The 15,617-nt window shown below is 44.3% G+C and overlaps 4 protein-coding genes across 6 annotated transcripts in view; 2 read left to right on the forward strand and 2 right to left on the reverse strand.

The window, feature by feature from the left end:
* Positions 1–248: 248 nt before the first annotated feature.
* six9 (SIX homeobox 9) lies at positions 249–1,226 on the forward strand (the record flags this gene model as incomplete). Its single annotated transcript, XM_079271588.1, has 2 exons — positions 249–659; positions 1,035–1,226. The coding sequence occupies 2 exons, from the start codon at positions 249–251 to the stop codon at positions 1,224–1,226; spliced, it is 603 nt and encodes a 200-aa protein (XP_079127714.1).
* A 972-nt stretch (positions 1,227–2,198) lies between these two features.
* qpctla (glutaminyl-peptide cyclotransferase-like a) lies at positions 2,199–6,349 on the reverse strand. The gene is made up of 7 exons (XM_079271793.1): positions 6,086–6,349; positions 4,855–5,001; positions 4,481–4,774; positions 3,899–4,060; positions 3,638–3,737; positions 3,425–3,541; positions 2,199–3,325 (listed from the first exon to the last, which is right to left on the reverse strand). The coding sequence occupies exons 1-7, from the start codon at positions 6,305–6,307 to the stop codon at positions 3,180–3,182; spliced, it is 1,188 nt and encodes a 395-aa protein (XP_079127919.1). The 5' UTR covers positions 6,308–6,349; the 3' UTR covers positions 2,199–3,179.
* Positions 6,350–7,636: 1,287 nt separating this feature from the next.
* LOC306780268 (ribonucleoside-diphosphate reductase large subunit) lies at positions 7,637–11,983 on the forward strand. The gene is made up of 4 exons (XM_079272575.1): positions 7,637–7,774; positions 9,245–11,226; positions 11,362–11,550; positions 11,636–11,983. Exons 1-4 carry the CDS (start codon positions 7,756–7,758, stop codon positions 11,822–11,824), a joined length of 2,379 nt encoding a protein of 792 aa, XP_079128701.1. The 5' UTR covers positions 7,637–7,755; the 3' UTR covers positions 11,825–11,983.
* Positions 11,984–12,245: 262 nt separating this feature from the next.
* sipa1l3 (signal-induced proliferation-associated 1 like 3) overlaps positions 12,246–15,617 on the reverse strand; it is a 59,943-nt gene continuing 56,571 nt past the window's right edge. For 2 of the 3 annotated variants that reach the window (XM_079271837.1, XM_079271835.1), the window contains one exon: positions 12,246–15,189. In XM_079271837.1, the coding sequence (XP_079127963.1) occupies positions 14,995–15,189 (195 nt within the window). In that variant the 3' untranslated portion in view covers positions 12,246–14,994. The remainder of the gene's footprint in view (positions 15,190–15,617) is intronic. The other variant, XM_079271836.1, reaches the window with a different exon arrangement.

Here is a 15,617-nt window from a genome sequence, read left to right on the forward strand (position 1 = left end):
AAGAGAAAGGAGGGGTGTATGGTGTGTTGTTGTAACCCTGATGGTCTCAGGTTACCTGTGATTCAATTCTGCCTGGGCATGACAATAAACACACATGCACGTTCACTTGTTCATCTGCAGACAAGCCACAATGCTCCACAGAGGCTCCAGCTCGCTCCTGTACAGACTTAAGAGAGGTTGTTAGAAGACAGACTTCGGCTCCACTTACATCTCAGGGCTTGGAGGGCAGCCATCCTGTTCCCACAGCAATGATCTTCACACCAGAGCAGGTGGCTTGTGTGTGCGAGGTCCTCCTGCAGAGCGGTTGCATGGATCACCTTGCTGGCTTCCTCCGCACTCTTCCTCCTCCTCCTTCCCTCTACTCCTCCTCCTCCTCCTCCTCTCCTTGCCCTGGGGAGCAGGAGAGTGTGCTGAAGGCTAAAGCCGCTGTGGCCTTCCACCAGGGCCTCTTCACTGACCTCTACACCCTGCTGGAGGGCTTCCCCTTCTCCCCGCGCAGCCACCCGCTCCTGCAGCAGCTCTGGCTGAGAGCCCACTACACGGAGGCCGAGAGGCAGAGGGGCCGACCCCTGGGAGCTGTGGGGAAGTACCGGGTAAGGAGGAAGTTTCCTCTACCACACACCATCTGGGACGGGGAGGAGACCAGCTACTGTTTCAAGGTATATACATGTATCTATATGTGCAACTATACAGATATATTATTTTACTTGTGATACTAGCTGGTGAAACTTCACTTCAATACAATGTTGAATGCAGGACTATTTCCACTTTAGCACCTTATTTGAATACTTTTCCCAACATCAGGGAAGTAACAATGGTGGAAACTGTTAGCTTGAAGGGCTTTGGCCACCGTTTAACTTCAAATTAAATATTAAATAACAATCCATCATGAATAAATGTTGAATGGCAAAACCTACTTCAAATAGTTAGGATTAGCTACTTAAAAAGGTGCGATACAGCTTTCCTAATTCTTTGAATGACTTTGTGTTTTAGTATTGTTCAGGCCTGACTTTATTGATTCAATATACCAACAGGAGAAATCCCGGAGTATACTCCGCAAGTGGTTCCGCCATAATCCTTATCCCTCTACACGGGAGAAGCGGGACCTGGCGGGGGCCACCGGCCTCACAACCACGCAGGTCAGCAACTGGTTCAAGAACCGCAGGCAGAGGGACCGAACCGCGGACGTTAACGGGTCAGTGAAGGGGCAGCAGGTCCCCGTCTAATTTACTCGTTGAATGCTTTTCTGCGTGCAAGTTCATTTCAAAAACAAAAAAAAGAAAACATGACTTTCCAACAGGAGCATCACTAGCTGGTAAAGCTCATCGGTAACGGGTGCCCTTAAGTGGAGAACACATAATGCAGTGTCATGGTGCCCTACATGCTATAAAACACCGCCCCTGCCCGTCAGTCAGCCTAGGTCCGCCACTGTATGGCGCCATGAACATATATTTTACTTAATTATAATGAATTAATTCACATATAGATACTTATTTAAAGAGTTCTAATTTAAAGGCATGAAGTTTACGTTAAATTGATGAAAGTAAATCTATTAGAGCCACAGAGTTGGTTGACCACAGAGTGCTGTGACAAATGATTGAGACCCGATTATCAGATCAGACGTTTGTTTTCTCAGATGAATTAGAGGAAGATGACTTCTCTTCATTTTCTGGTGATCCAACGGAAATATTAATATTAAAACAGAAATAACTGTTTTAATAAACTTTTGAGAATTAGAAAATTTCATGCACGATTGTTGTTTTTCTTGTCATTGTCGTCTTCCTGTTTGAGACTGTGAAAGTAGAAATGTTTTTTTGTTTTAATGCAACATGAACATCTGCAAAGCATTTACAACAGAACCAAACTCGAGAAATCTGAAATCATGTAAAAAAACGAATTGAAGTAATTTTTAACTTTGTGCCACACATGTCATTTGTCTAATTTTACAAAGTACAGCAGTACACTCTTGTGGTCAAATTAAGACATCACAAAAGATTTAACAGTAACGTAAGACATGATCAGGTGCCGTTTTCTGACACTCATCATCTCTTCATTCAGTTTCCTAACATCAAACTCTGGAGGAACCTCAGCCGAAGTCCATCCTTCCTCTGACAACGACTTTACACCTCCAGGAAGTCCCCATCCGCTGTACCACTACCCTCCACCTCCACCCCTCTCTCACCCACCACGTCCTCTGCTTCACATGTGTAGAGGCCTCCATTGAGCATGCCTTTCAAATGTTGAATTTGTGACTTCTATTACTTGGTTGTTTCTTTTTGATTAGTATAACATAAAAAAACTGTTTCACTCCTTTTTGAATGTAAAGATACTTTGCAAGTAATGTTTGTTCACAAAACGTCTTCTTTGACTTGCCAAAGGGGAGCTGAGTTTGGGACTATACTGGGAAAATGTTCCTGGATGTACTAATATTTTCTAGTAACCGCATTCTCCAGTGTTTTTGACGTCCCAAAATTGCATCAAATTCTAACAGAAACTCAATGAAACTTCATTGCAGACTTTTCAGTACACCTTTTACAGGGTGTAAATGAAAAGTTGTTGGATTTTCACTCTAATAGCATCATTAAACTGGCACAAAATGTGCAGTACAGCCATATAATATAGCTAGAATTAATAACAGCGGGTTGTAAGGCCAAGAGGATCCAAAGTCAGGTGAAGGTAAAGAATTATTCACAGATATGACCACGTGTTTACAGCAGAGAGACCTCAACTCATCACAAAGTCTGTCTTCAAGAAGACAAGTGCATCTCATCGTACTAATGGGGGAAATACATGTTCATGTTTTTTTGCTTCATTTTTCACAGGAATGAAGCAAAAAAAAAAAAACCTCAATAACAAATAGAGTGTCTTTGAATTCACAGACATAACTTTCCAAACTGTTCCTCTGGTACCGTGATACAAGAAATATTAACATTTGATTCAAGACTTTCAATCCACATCGCATTTAAACAGATGTCTTCAACTCATCTCTCACGAGAAACCAAGGAGTCTGGTCAGTCCAGCAGGGCCAAGTCTTTGGTGACGTTTTAGCTGGTAGCTGGTCCAATTGACGCTGGTCATTGAGCAATTATCTGTCATCAGTGTGACAAATAGCACGAGCACTCCAGTACGGGGGTAAAAAGTGAGGCACCTTCACGCCAATGTTTGTCAGTGTTTTGTGTTCAGAAGCCCAGATATTCTGCCAGAAACACAGCCATGATCTTGGTCAGGTTCACCACGGTGGGCCGGTGCAGGTTCTCCTCTGTGTCGTCCAGCGTGTGCCAGAACTGTGGGAAGGGAGTGGCGATGACGTGTAGCACAGGGACACCTATATGTGTGGAGGGGAGATAGTGATGATGACTAGCAGCATGTGTTATATACTTGCATCATGCAGTATGTTTCTTAAGATGGTCTGCGTGTCACACACCTCTGTGAAGGAAGGGGATGTGGTCGTCCTGCACAGGTCCGAGGTACACATCCTTCCTAAAATACGTCTGCTCTGAGGGGTGAGACGTCAAGAGACCCTGTCGATGGAGTCTCTTCTCTGAGAGCGAGGGGGGGGGGGGGGGGCACAGAGTTAGGGCACACGAATAGAGAGGCGATTTTAAGTATTCATGAAAACGGTACGGCCAGCGCTTACCTGCAGCGATCAGACGGTCAAACCAGCGCGCTGTGTTATCAAAGTGATTAGCAATCAGTGGATCAGGACCCCCGAGCAGGTCTAGCAGCACAAAAAGGTCCTGGAGAGAAAGTGCAAAGTCATACATACAGTCCATAGAGAAATGACAGACCTGCTGTCTGTTGATAAGTTTAAAATGGAATATGTTTGGGCAGTCTGCTAAGTTCAGCCTGCTCATACATCATTTAGGGTGTCTCTGGATGGGGATTTTTGTTTCCTCACCACAGCCTGAAGCATGGTGGCTTGTGTGGCGCCAGCAGGGTGAGGAGTGCGGGCCATCCGCTCAGCCAGGTGACGGGAGCCGTACAGAGAGTCTGTGGCGGTCCACTCTTCAAAGGACTCCTCCCCATCAAAAAACACCAGCTGAAGAGACACTGGGAGTTTCTGAGGGGGAAGAAAGACATTAAAATGCATTTAAAAAAAGAAAAAAGAAGCAGCATCTGAGGCCCGTTTGTCTTCCTGCAGTGATGTGGCAGTGTGTATTATTCCAGTAACTACATAAATCACAGCCTCTGGAGGGATACTGCTATTTACAGATGACTGCTGCAAAGAAAACAAGGAGCTGGAGTCAGCATTTCTTATCCTACACTGCAGCCACAGAGCCAGAGGGAACAAATGAGTCACATAAGAAGAAGAAACAAAAAAAGAAGAGATTAGCATCGATGTTAGCAGCTCCTTTTCTCTTTGTCATAGGAAAGATCAGGAAGTAGGGAACTAATCTGTCAACATGTGCATCTCTTAAGTGCAACCACTGCAAACCTCCAGGACATCAACACACGTAACAAACCACGACTGAGCACAGACCTGCTGTTTGAACGATAGAAGCTGGGCATCCAGAGAGGTGACAAGCTCCAGGATCATAGCACACGGCACTGCCGAGTCACTGGCCCCCAGGAACACCTTCTCTGGGGCCCGGGGGTCTGGAGGCAGGGCCTTGGAGTCGTAGTGGCAGGCCAGGAGCAGCCTGCGTGGGGCTGAAGGATCCAGAGTGGCGACGATGTTGGTGAAGGTGACCTGGCCACGAGGAGTCGAAGACTGGAAGGAGTCCACGTCTACGGCCCAGCCAGCGGACAGCGAAGACAGCGTGGAGGTAATGTGCTGAAGCGGAGCAGGGAGGGCGGATTAAAGAGGAGTGAGGACAACGTGTGAAGAGGAGGAAACTATAAATATCTACACACCTGCTGTACAGCCAGGCTGCCCTGGGACCCTGGGAGCCTCTCTATCAGGATGGGCCTCAGGTGGGTCTCCCACAGGCGGGTACCGTCCACCTGAGAGGCCAGACGGCGGATTTGAGCCGGAGAGCACTTGCTGGGTTTGTGGGCCAACTGGATGGACGGGAGATTAAGATGAATGATTAATAAGCACATGTGGGAAGACAAAAAGAAAGAAGGAAAAAAAAAAAAAAAAAAAGAAGTAAGACTCTGAACTCTGTCCAGGTTGTTGTGGTACAGAAGAGGTTTCGTGGTCCAGGTCTGACAAATGCTTGGCAGCAGCAAATAGCTGTCATCTAACTTTAAGACATGACTCTCCATGTCTGTCCATCCTGGAGAAGAGGCTTCTGTTGCTCTCCCTGAAGATTCTTCCTATTATTTTCCCAATAAAAGGGATATTTTTGTGCCATTTTCCTTGTTTGAACTGAAGGTCTAAAGCCCTTTGAGGCAAATTTGGGATTTTGGATGATACAAACAAAAGATGTTGAATGCAGCCAGTGATTACTTTCATTATCAATTAATCTGCAGATTACTTCCTCAATTCATTGTTATGTGCAGAAAATGATAGAAAATAATAACAGTATGAATCACAATGTAGTGTTCCAGACAATGGCATTAGACTGAAGGGCAGGCAAAATGTTGCACCAGAAGGCTGTTTAAAATGCATCAGCTGAAGGGGGAAGTGTATTCGTGCTCACCTTAGATCTGAGTTTAACACACGTCTGCATTTTGACATCACAACTTGTTTTGAAGCTAATCGTGGTTCAATATGCAACTAACACAGGTGCCAGCAGTATAACGTTTTGACAATATTTGCATATTCATAGATTTTTCAATGAGAGAGAACATGGCTTTGTGGTAAAAACATCAGACACAGCACAACATTCTGGAGGGTCGTTACAGACTAGTATCACATGACAGATAAGTAGCGAATCAGAACATATTTGGCATTTTTGTTTAAAATATGCCTTGATTACTGTTCTGTCCATCGCCATGAATTAATAGACTATCATTTGTACCAGTAGACATGTGATCAGATCCAGGTTTAAGTAGCTGGGTGGATTTAAACAAAGTGGAATGTGAGGCTCACAGCTCAGCTTTGTCCCACTGACACTGACTATTATATTTCAGTGACAGCTCCCACAACAGACAGGCACCGTTTTAGAGTCTGTGTCTACGTGTCCGTCACTACTCTTACCCGGTATTTGGTCAGATCTGCGGTGGGCACGCGGGTCACGTGTCCGTCTGCGGTGTCGTTTGACAGGTAGACTCCCAGAACCACCGCGAGCACCAGAGCCCCGAGGAGGCAGAGCAGCAGCACCCGGGCCCGGGGCATCCGCACCCGGTCACATCCGAGGAGAGAGCCGCCGCCGTTGTTGCTCTGCTGCAGAGACTTGTACCTCCGACTGGACCTGGACATGACTGGGAGACAAGAGGCGTCGAGGAGGAGGACGTCCTAACAGATACGTTTTCCTACCCGACGTGTGGAGCATGCAGGGGGGGGGGGGGGGGGGGGGGAGAGTCACACAGGAAGTCAAAGCTGGAGCAGCCTGGAGCGGTTAGGGCTGTCCGTCAGCCCGGTGGTTACATGTAGTCTGTAGTCCTGTTTCAACATAATGATGTATCCTTTACGTTTGATTGTCTGTCTTTTGAGGTCCTGCAGCGCGTTTCCTTGAAGGCATTGTTGATTTTATGGCTTGTTTTTATCAAATTAATCGAGGATAAACTATAAGAATTTACAAACAAACTGATTCATTTTGTTTAGCGAGCAGCAACTATCTTCAGCTGTTTAGTGTTTAACTCATTTTCACCCAATGACGAAAACTACAATAAAGAGATCATGGAGCGTTAGCAAACTTGACGGAACTCTTCTGTTGCAGTCGTCCATTTAAATGTATAAATGCAATGTCTTCTCATTACAGGACATCTTGGCAGTAGTCTAATGGCGTAACTTCTTTTAGGTTTATATTGTGGTTGGTGAACAGATTAGAGGCGCGCTATCGCCACCTACTGGTCGCATGGGAGAACTACAGTCAAAGTGACTCAGGACATTCATTTAATTTTATGCTTGTTACTTTTACTCCACTTAATTGTGGAGGCAAATAGTTTTCTTTTTTACTTCACTTTTACTTTGCAAAAATCTGATTTTGAACTATAATCAAAATAATTCAGATGTATTTTAACAGCAGTATATAATTAAGTGTTTCATTTTGCATAATAATTGTCCTTGATTACTCATGTGACTATAAATATTATAAAACAAAAAATCGGTCCAGTACATGAATCAGAGTATATCAAAAGAGGTCTCGGATCAGCTCAAATTCCTGTTATGTGCCATGGTGCTTGGCCAATAAATATTTGTGTTATTTTTGTTTGCAGTAATATTTGATGTGATGCATCGATGCGCTGTGTGTCTTTGAAATAAATTGCATAAAATGAGTGAGAGCACAGTGTGGATACATTCTTGTGTGCTGTATGAATGCTAATTAGTGAGCTTGAAACAGGCCAGGACAACACAAAACATGTTCTGTGACCTACATCTCTCTCTCCCGCCACATTTTAGTCCGAGAAACTGAACGAAAGGGGAAGCTGACATTCAAATTGTTGTGATTGGTTCTCAGATAGTAAAGTCCCGCGTTCTCTCGCTGGTGATTGGTCAGAACGCCCGTCCATCTCTGCTCGTAGCGGTGACGCCTTCCGTACAAATACAGCGTTAGCGGGACTTTAAGCGGTTATTCTCACTCTCTCTGGGACTGGACAGAGTCTGTGTGTATCCGTACAGTTTGACACCGAGCAGAAGCTGAAGTTGTAGCTGCTCAGCTGCTGTTTTTCTCTCGCAGGACACGAGGAACAACACACGTTACCAACATGCACGTGCTCAAGCGAGGTGAGCTGTTTTCTGTTATGGATCCTCAGTTAGCTTCAGTACTAACTGTCAATAATGTGGATCGATCTGTCACTATTCACCTGCAGCGACTCATCTGCTGCCTCTATCCGGCTGATTATTTGATGTAATACTAAACTTACTCACCGTGCTTTAGTCGGTCAGCTAACGTTAGCTAGTAGCCTTCAGTTAGTTATCTTAACTACGTTAGACTAGTTAGCTGTTAGTTAGTGTATCATAGCAGGGTGCAGCCAAGCTGTCACTTTATTGAGCGGACTAGTTCACTATTTTGGCGTCATGTTAACATGTCGTTGTATAAATGTCTGATTAATCACCAGCTGGCTGTACAATCAACCGTTGACTTACTCATAATGTAATTTCCGGGGTTTTCAGCTGAAGGCATTTGTTTGCCACAAGTCTTTGTGTCAGGGTTGGCGCCAAAATGAAAAGTTAAGCTCGTAAAGGCCCAACATACCTGCATGTTAATGTGCACCTCGAGTCTCTGGCTAGAGGACATGTTAGTGAAGTAGAAAGACTAATGCTGACTCAATAATCTAAATAAATAGTTGAAGACTACAATACCCTGTATAGTAGTGGAATGGAACTGCCTTTCCTCAAGTAACGTGACTACTAAAGTAGAATTATGTGGTACATTACTTGAGTATTTCCACTTTATGCAATTTCCAAAATTTTGTAGGTAGATACTGTACATGTTACTCCACTAAATATATTTAATAACTTGAGTGACTTTGCAGATTATTATTATTATTATTATTATTATTATTATTATTATTATTATTATAATAATAAATTGACTAATACATTATAGGTTACACTACCAGCCTGTATATGAAGACATTTACATCAGCCATACCTTTACCGGCTGAAACATTAATCACAAATTATATTAGTTATACATTATATCAATCTAAAACTGGCCATTCTGCATAATGAGTACTCCCACTTTTGCTACTTGATGTATATTAATTAATACATTTAATGTACTTTTTTAAAGATTTTTAATGCAGTAAAATGCGTATTTTACACTTTATTATAGAGTATAGTTACTTTGACTTTGGTAAAAATATCTGAATACTTCATCCACCATTGATTAACAGTTAAATACCGGAAGGAATCACACTGTTGAGACCATGAAATATTTAGATTAACGATTGTGATTTTTATTATTTTATCAAATGTATACTTAAGTTTCAAAGAATACATTTGCTTTAATATCTACACAAAATAATCCATCTGTGGATTTAAATTCGGAAAAGGAAAATATTAAAAGGAAGCAAATTCAAACATTTTTCTTTTTGTTAAACAAAATGACAAAAAGATCTTAACTGATTAAAGATCTAATTACTGAGGCCGCTGATAGTTTCATCTTTATTGTTAATTGATTGTATAATTTTTCTGTCCGCTTTGGACCGTGGTAATCTGGTTAACTGAGAAATGTTTTTTGTTTTTCAGATGGACGCCAAGAGCGCGTTATGTTCGATAAGATCACCTCTCGCATCCAGAAGCTGTGCTACGGACTTAACGCCGACTTTGTGGATCCGGCCCAGATCACGATGAAGGTGATCCAGGGTTTGTACAGCGGCGTCACCACCGTGGAGCTCGACACGCTGGCCGCAGAGATCGCCGCCACGCTCACAACTAAACACCCCGACTACGCCATCCTCGCTGCGCGGATCGCCGTCTCCAACCTGCACAAAGAGACGAAGAAGGTGTTCAGCGACGTGATGGAGGACCTGTACAACTACGTCAACCCCTTGAACAGATGCCACTCTCCCATGATTTCCAAGCAGACGCTCAACATCGTCCTTGAGAACAAAGACCGCCTCAACTCGGCCATAATCTTCGACAGAGATTTCGCCTACAACTTCTTCGGCTTCAAGACTCTGGAGCGGTCCTACCTGTTGAAGATCAACGGCAAAGTGGCAGAGCGACCGCAGCACATGCTCATGCGAGTGTCTGTCGGCATCCACGAGACGGACATCGACGCAGCCATCGAGACCTATAACCTGCTGTCGGAGAAGTGGTTCACCCACGCCTCCCCCACGCTCTTCAACGCAGGAACCAACAGGCCACAGCTGTCCAGCTGCTTCCTGCTCGCCATGAAAGACGACAGCATCGAGGGCATTTACGACACCTTGAAGCAATGCGCCCTGATCTCCAAATCAGCCGGAGGAATCGGCGTGGCCGTCAGCTGCATCCGGTCAACGGGGAGCTACATCGCCGGCACCAACGGCAACTCAAACGGGCTCGTCCCCATGCTGAGAGTTTACAACAACACGGCCCGCTATGTGGACCAGGGTGGGAACAAGAGGCCCGGGGCCTTCGCCATGTACCTGGAGCCCTGGCACTTTGATGTGTTTGACTTCCTGGAGCTGAAGAAGAACACGGGAAAGGAGGAGCAGAGAGCCAGAGACCTCTTCTACGGCATGTGGATCCCCGACCTGTTCATGAAGAGAGTGGAGAGCAACCAAGACTGGTCTCTGATGTGTCCCAACGAGTGCCCGGGGCTGGACGAGTGCTGGGGGGAGGAGTTTGAAAAGCTCTACACCTCCTATGAGAAGGACGGCCGGTTCAAGCGTGTGGTGAAGGCTCAGCAGGTGTGGCATGCCATCATCGAGTCCCAGACGGAAACCGGTACGCCGTACATGCTGTACAAAGACGCCTGCAACAGGAAGACGAACCACCAGAATCTGGGCACCATCAAGTCCAGCAACCTCTGCACAGAAATCGTCGAGTACACCAGCCACGACGAGGTGGCCGTCTGTAATCTGGCCTCGATCGCGCTCAACATGTACGTCACCCCTGAGCAGACCTTTGACTTTAAAAAACTAGCATCCGTGACCAAAGTAATCGTCAAAAACTTGAACAAGATCATCGAGATAAACTACTATCCAGTGCCCGAAGCGGAGAAGTCCAACAAGCGCCACAGGCCGATAGGAATCGGTGTACAAGGTCTGGCGGACTGCTTCATCCTCATGCGTTACCCGTTCGAAAGCCCCGAAGCTCAGCTGCTCAACATTCAGATCTTCGAGACCATGTATTACGCCGCCCTGGAGGCGAGCTGCGACCTGGCCGCCGAGCTCGGCCCCTACGAGACGTACGAGGGCTCTCCCGTCAGCAGGGGCATCCTGCAGTACGACATGTGGGAGAAGACGCCCACCGACCTGCTGGACTGGAAGCTGCTGAAGGAGAAGATCGCCGCGCACGGCGTGAGGAACAGCCTGCTGCTGGCGCCGATGCCCACGGCCTCCACCGCCCAGATCCTGGGCAACAACGAGTCCGTCGAAGCCTACACCAGCAACATCTACACCCGCAGGGTGCTGTCTGGGGAGTTTCAGATCGTCAATCCTCATCTGCTCAAAGACATGACGGAGAGAGGGCTGTGGAGCGAGGAGATGAAGAACCAGCTGATCGGCCACAACGGGTCCATTCAGGTAAACAAGACTCATCCAGGTCGCCTTTCATAGGAAGTGCTGATGCGTGCTTATTTTTGGTACGTTTGCTTTAAAAAGGTTGTGAATAATTAAATGTGTGTTTCAGCTCTGATGTTGTAAGATTTGTTTCAACAGGACATTAATGAGATTCCAGATGATCTGAAGCAGCTGTATAAAACAGTTTGGGAAATCTCCCAGAGGACTGTACTCAAGATGGCCGCCGACCGCGGCGCCTTCATCGACCAGAGCCAGTCGCTGAACATCCACATCGCAGAGCCGAACTACGGCAAACTAACCAGCATGCACTTCTACGGCTGGAAACAAGTAAGTGAGACCGGGATGTAAAGGAGAAGTCACTACGATGAGTGCAACAACGTGCATTAAGACTCGTCTCTTCCTCTCGCCACAGGGTCTGAAGACGGGGATGTACTACCTGAGGACGAAGCCTGCCGCTAACCCCATCCAGTTCACCTTGAACAAGGAGAAGATGAAGGAGGCGCAGGAGCCGGTCAAGGCCACAGAGATCAAAGAGCGCAACATCGCTGCCATGGTGTGTTCTCTGGAGAACCGCGACGATTGTGTCATGTGTGGATCGTAGACCACGAGTCCTCTCTCTACTCCTTAATCACTCCCACCTGCTGTGACTCAACCGCACTGTATATAATTAAAGTGTTCTGCTTGCTTATGTAAAATATATAATGGCACGTTCTCGCTACAAAATATATTTTATGTTTGAAATAAAACATTTTACATGCAAGTTGTATTGTGTTGAAGCTCATTTCTGTTATCAATGAATTCAAAGACTACAGATGCAAATGAGCTTAAAGCTATAATCTGGTACAGCGCATCAGATGGTGACATGTTAACTGTAAAATATGAGATTCATTTTCTTTATGGTGACAAGTTCCCTGGATCCTCTCTAAAGCGGTCGCCATCCACATTAAACATTTTTAAGATTAACAAACATCAGTTTCGTACCTTCATTGGGAGAATTGTTATAAAAATCTGACCATGTTAACTGTTTTTTTAAATATTTTTTATAAAATAATGAAAACATAATTTACACTTAAATGTACAAGTTATTACAACCCAGAGAAAACAGTCCAACCAAAACATTTTGTCGATTCATCGACTCACAAACGGGGAAAAAAGATGCCAAAAAAATAGTAAACGAGGAATACAAATCAGTTTGTACAGAGATCAGAAGTAAAACGGCATACACATAAAAACCCAGTACCCTCATCTCTCAACAGTGGGAATGTGAAAAATAAATTATCAAAATATTTAACATCTAAAAAAACAAACCTAGTTATACAATATTACCATTAACCATGATGCATTATTGATTTGTTCAACAGGGACCATTGTGTATGCTATAAATAGCTTAAAATTATACATAACATTAACAGACTTTACAAAAGCAAACTAAAGAGATACTAAAATCACAGCTACACCTGCAAAGCTGCATGAATGAAGGAGAAGTGAGTCACTTGAACTAGAAATGCCCCAACAGGAAATAAAAGATGCTTCTTTATAGAATCTGACTCCATCATAGCCTGAACGTGTTCACGAGAGACTGGTAAGAGGAGCATCTCTGAACACAAATAGGTCCAAACGTTACTGGTATCAAAGTTACAGCCCGACTGTCGAGTAATAAAGGAGCCGGGAACATGAACGCAGGAGGAAATGGCAGTTTTTTGTGCAGCTCAGAGTCTTGTGATGGTCGGAGTGGGCGATCAGGATATTTCTTGTCACGACATATATCATTTTATATGTTTCAATATAGTCCACTTTCTGGAAAATCAATTGAAAAACAACTTTCTAATCCTGCAAATGAAACACTTATAAATCAAGTTGTTCAATCATGAAGAATCCACATTGCCATAAAAAAGGTCAGATTTGTAACTTTGCCAAAAATGATGTAATACACCCATAAATATTAAAGGGATGACTACACCGGTAGAAACTGTAGGCTGCAGACATTGACTTTACATCGTGTCAGGCTACACATCGCCCACTCCTAACTGATGTGTCATCATACAGCATCTTGAGGAACCTGAGAGAGAGTTAGGATTTAAAATTCAACAGTTCCAGTCAGACCAGAGAAGAAGAAGAAACCTCGCGGTGAGCGAGAAGCATCGGTCCTTCAGGGCAGAGCGGGAGATCGTCATGTAGTACAATTTGATCAGAAGATTGAGAGTCGCCCTCTGCAGGGATGTAATTGTTCAGTACCAACGTCCAAGAAAAACACTCACCGTTTCTGTGTGAAAAATAGATATAGTAAGACAATATCGTTAAGCAAGCTAGCGGTATAAATAGTGTCTTGTGTTCATTTAGAGAACACGGGGACAAATCCTCTCACGCGCACAGACGCACTGGTTCTGATGTGAAGGAGCTTCACTGTGGTCGAGTTTCATGTACAGAAAATGTTGTACAATGCAGCTTCATTTTGATTAGTATGCAAAGAAGACGTCATTTCAAGAATAGTTCGACATTTGACATTTTTAGGGGCACCATGTTTGGTAACAGCTGTCAAATCAAGTATGTGATAAAAAGCTGACATTTGCCAATCAGGTCACAGAATTTGGTGCAACACCAGGACCAACAAGTCCTGCAAGTTACAACTCTCCCAAAAAAGTAGTCCCTAAAACAATGATTTTTTTCCCTTTTTCAACTCAGACTATATTTGTAGGTTATTTTGGTAACTGTTTTTACTTTTTAGCATATATTTAACTGAAAGTCTGTCAAACTACTGCTTTAAATATGAGTAGGCCTTTGAAATGCTCTTTTTTCTGTGATAACGACTCAATGTTAAAACAATTGTCCAGTACATCTAGATCTGAGATGAAAACAGTGACAATTGAACTCAAAACAATGCACTACATTGGAGATACGATACTAATAATATCACTGCGCTGCATGACATCCACCATTCAGACTCACTCCACGCGCCGACGGCTTGTTTCACATCTAAAGGGCCACAGGTTCATCCATGTAAACGGAGGAAAGAAGAATATGGTGACCCACAAGTGTTCATGTTACAGTCAACTGGTTTGTTCATCACTCGAAACATCCTACAACAGACCATCACATTCACACCAAAGGGGAATAAAATGCAGTTTGCCTTGAGCACAAACACTGTTGTGCCATAATGCTTCTGAGTACCATCAGCTACACACACACACACACCTCTTTAGTACGACAATATGAGTACAATATGGGTAATATTGATACATGAGAATTGTACCACACAGGCATCTATCTACAGTACCATGTCTGTCGAGCTTCCATTACTTCTAGTGCATTCTGGGAGATGCAGTCTGTAATGAGTCTTTTTTTTGGCTGATTTGCTGCAGGAACAGTATTAGGCCTCTCCAGGTGATGTGGCGTTCTCTAAAGCAGTTTCCTCTCCTACTTGCTCCTCTGGCATAGTAGCATATGTATTTATACACACATATATATATATATATATGTATATATGACAAGTATGTAAGACTTTCTGACTTCAGTCTACAAAAATAAACAGGCTCAGCGATTAGAGAGGGAGGGTCTCTGTGTGCAGGCTGGGTGAGACTTTCGGGGAGTGATGAATTTAAAAATCAACGGTCTTGTTTTTTGCTCTCTCGACAGTTTAAGGCAGTCCAGCGGAAGCTGAGTGAGGTGACATCATTGTGACCTCTGCCGCCGCTGCGCGTGCAAGGAATCATGGGTACTCTCACCGCCGGCCCTTCCTCTGTGGCCTCTCTTCTTCTTCTTCTTCTGCAGGAATCACTCCCTCCTCGAGTCACTGTCGTGTGTTAAGGAGTGAGCCTCGTGCTCACTCTCCGTCTGGCCGTTGTTGGTAAAAAGAGTGTTGAACTTGCGCAGCTGCTCACTGGCTGTGACGCTCTCCACCTGCAAGCGCTGGTTATTCTCTCTCAGGTTGGCCATCTCTGCCAGCAGAATGACTTTATCCTTCTTCTCCTGGCAGTAGAGCAGCGGAAGTGAGGAGAGAAGAAGAGAAACGAGGATACTTCAGTTACTTGTTGATCAGTTCAAGGAATTTGTTCAGTTACTTGTTATTTGTTTCACTGTTAAAGGAATCATTTTGGGGAATACTCCGATGAGCAGATGGATACCACGCTCATGTTTATCCACTAAATATGAAGCTACAGCCAGGAGACAGGTAGCATAGCTTAGCATAAAGACTGGAAACAGGTGGTCTGGCTCGGTTCTACGGTAACACAAAGGTGTCTACGAGCAACACATAACCTCTAAAAAACATGTCGCCTTTACACAAATTAAACAGACAAGACTTTAAGCATTGATTAGACAGATTTAGAGATGTTGGTAGGGTTGTTAACTTTTTAGTCAAATGAATCCTTTACATCATAACGAACTAGACAATCTGT

Source organism: Melanostigma gelatinosum, assembly GCF_949748355.1.
Source record: "Melanostigma gelatinosum genome assembly, chromosome: 7".
Lineage (NCBI taxonomy): Eukaryota > Metazoa > Chordata > Actinopteri > Perciformes > Zoarcidae > Melanostigma > Melanostigma gelatinosum.

Excerpts from the sequence above, each read along its gene's own strand:
- LOC306780268 (XM_079272575.1), top strand. Across the intron at positions 11,227-11,361 it reads GCCACAACGGGTCCATTCAG|GACATTAATGAGATTCCAGA; the intron begins GTAAACAAGACT and ends TTGTTTCAACAG. Across the intron at positions 11,551-11,635 it reads ACTTCTACGGCTGGAAACAA|GGTCTGAAGACGGGGATGTA; the intron begins GTAAGTGAGACC and ends CTCTCGCCACAG.
- qpctla (XM_079271793.1), bottom strand. The coding sequence starts at position 6,307 with ATGTCCAGGTCCAGTCGGAGGTACAAGTCTCTGCAGCAGAGCAACAAC. Across the intron at positions 3,542-3,637 it reads TGACCGTCTGATCGCTGCAG|AGAAGAGACTCCATCGACAG; the intron begins GTAAGCGCTGGC and ends CCTCGCTCTCAG. Across the intron at positions 3,326-3,424 it reads CATCCCCTTCCTTCACAGAG|GTGTCCCTGTGCTACACGTC; the intron begins GTGTGTGACACG and ends CCACACATATAG.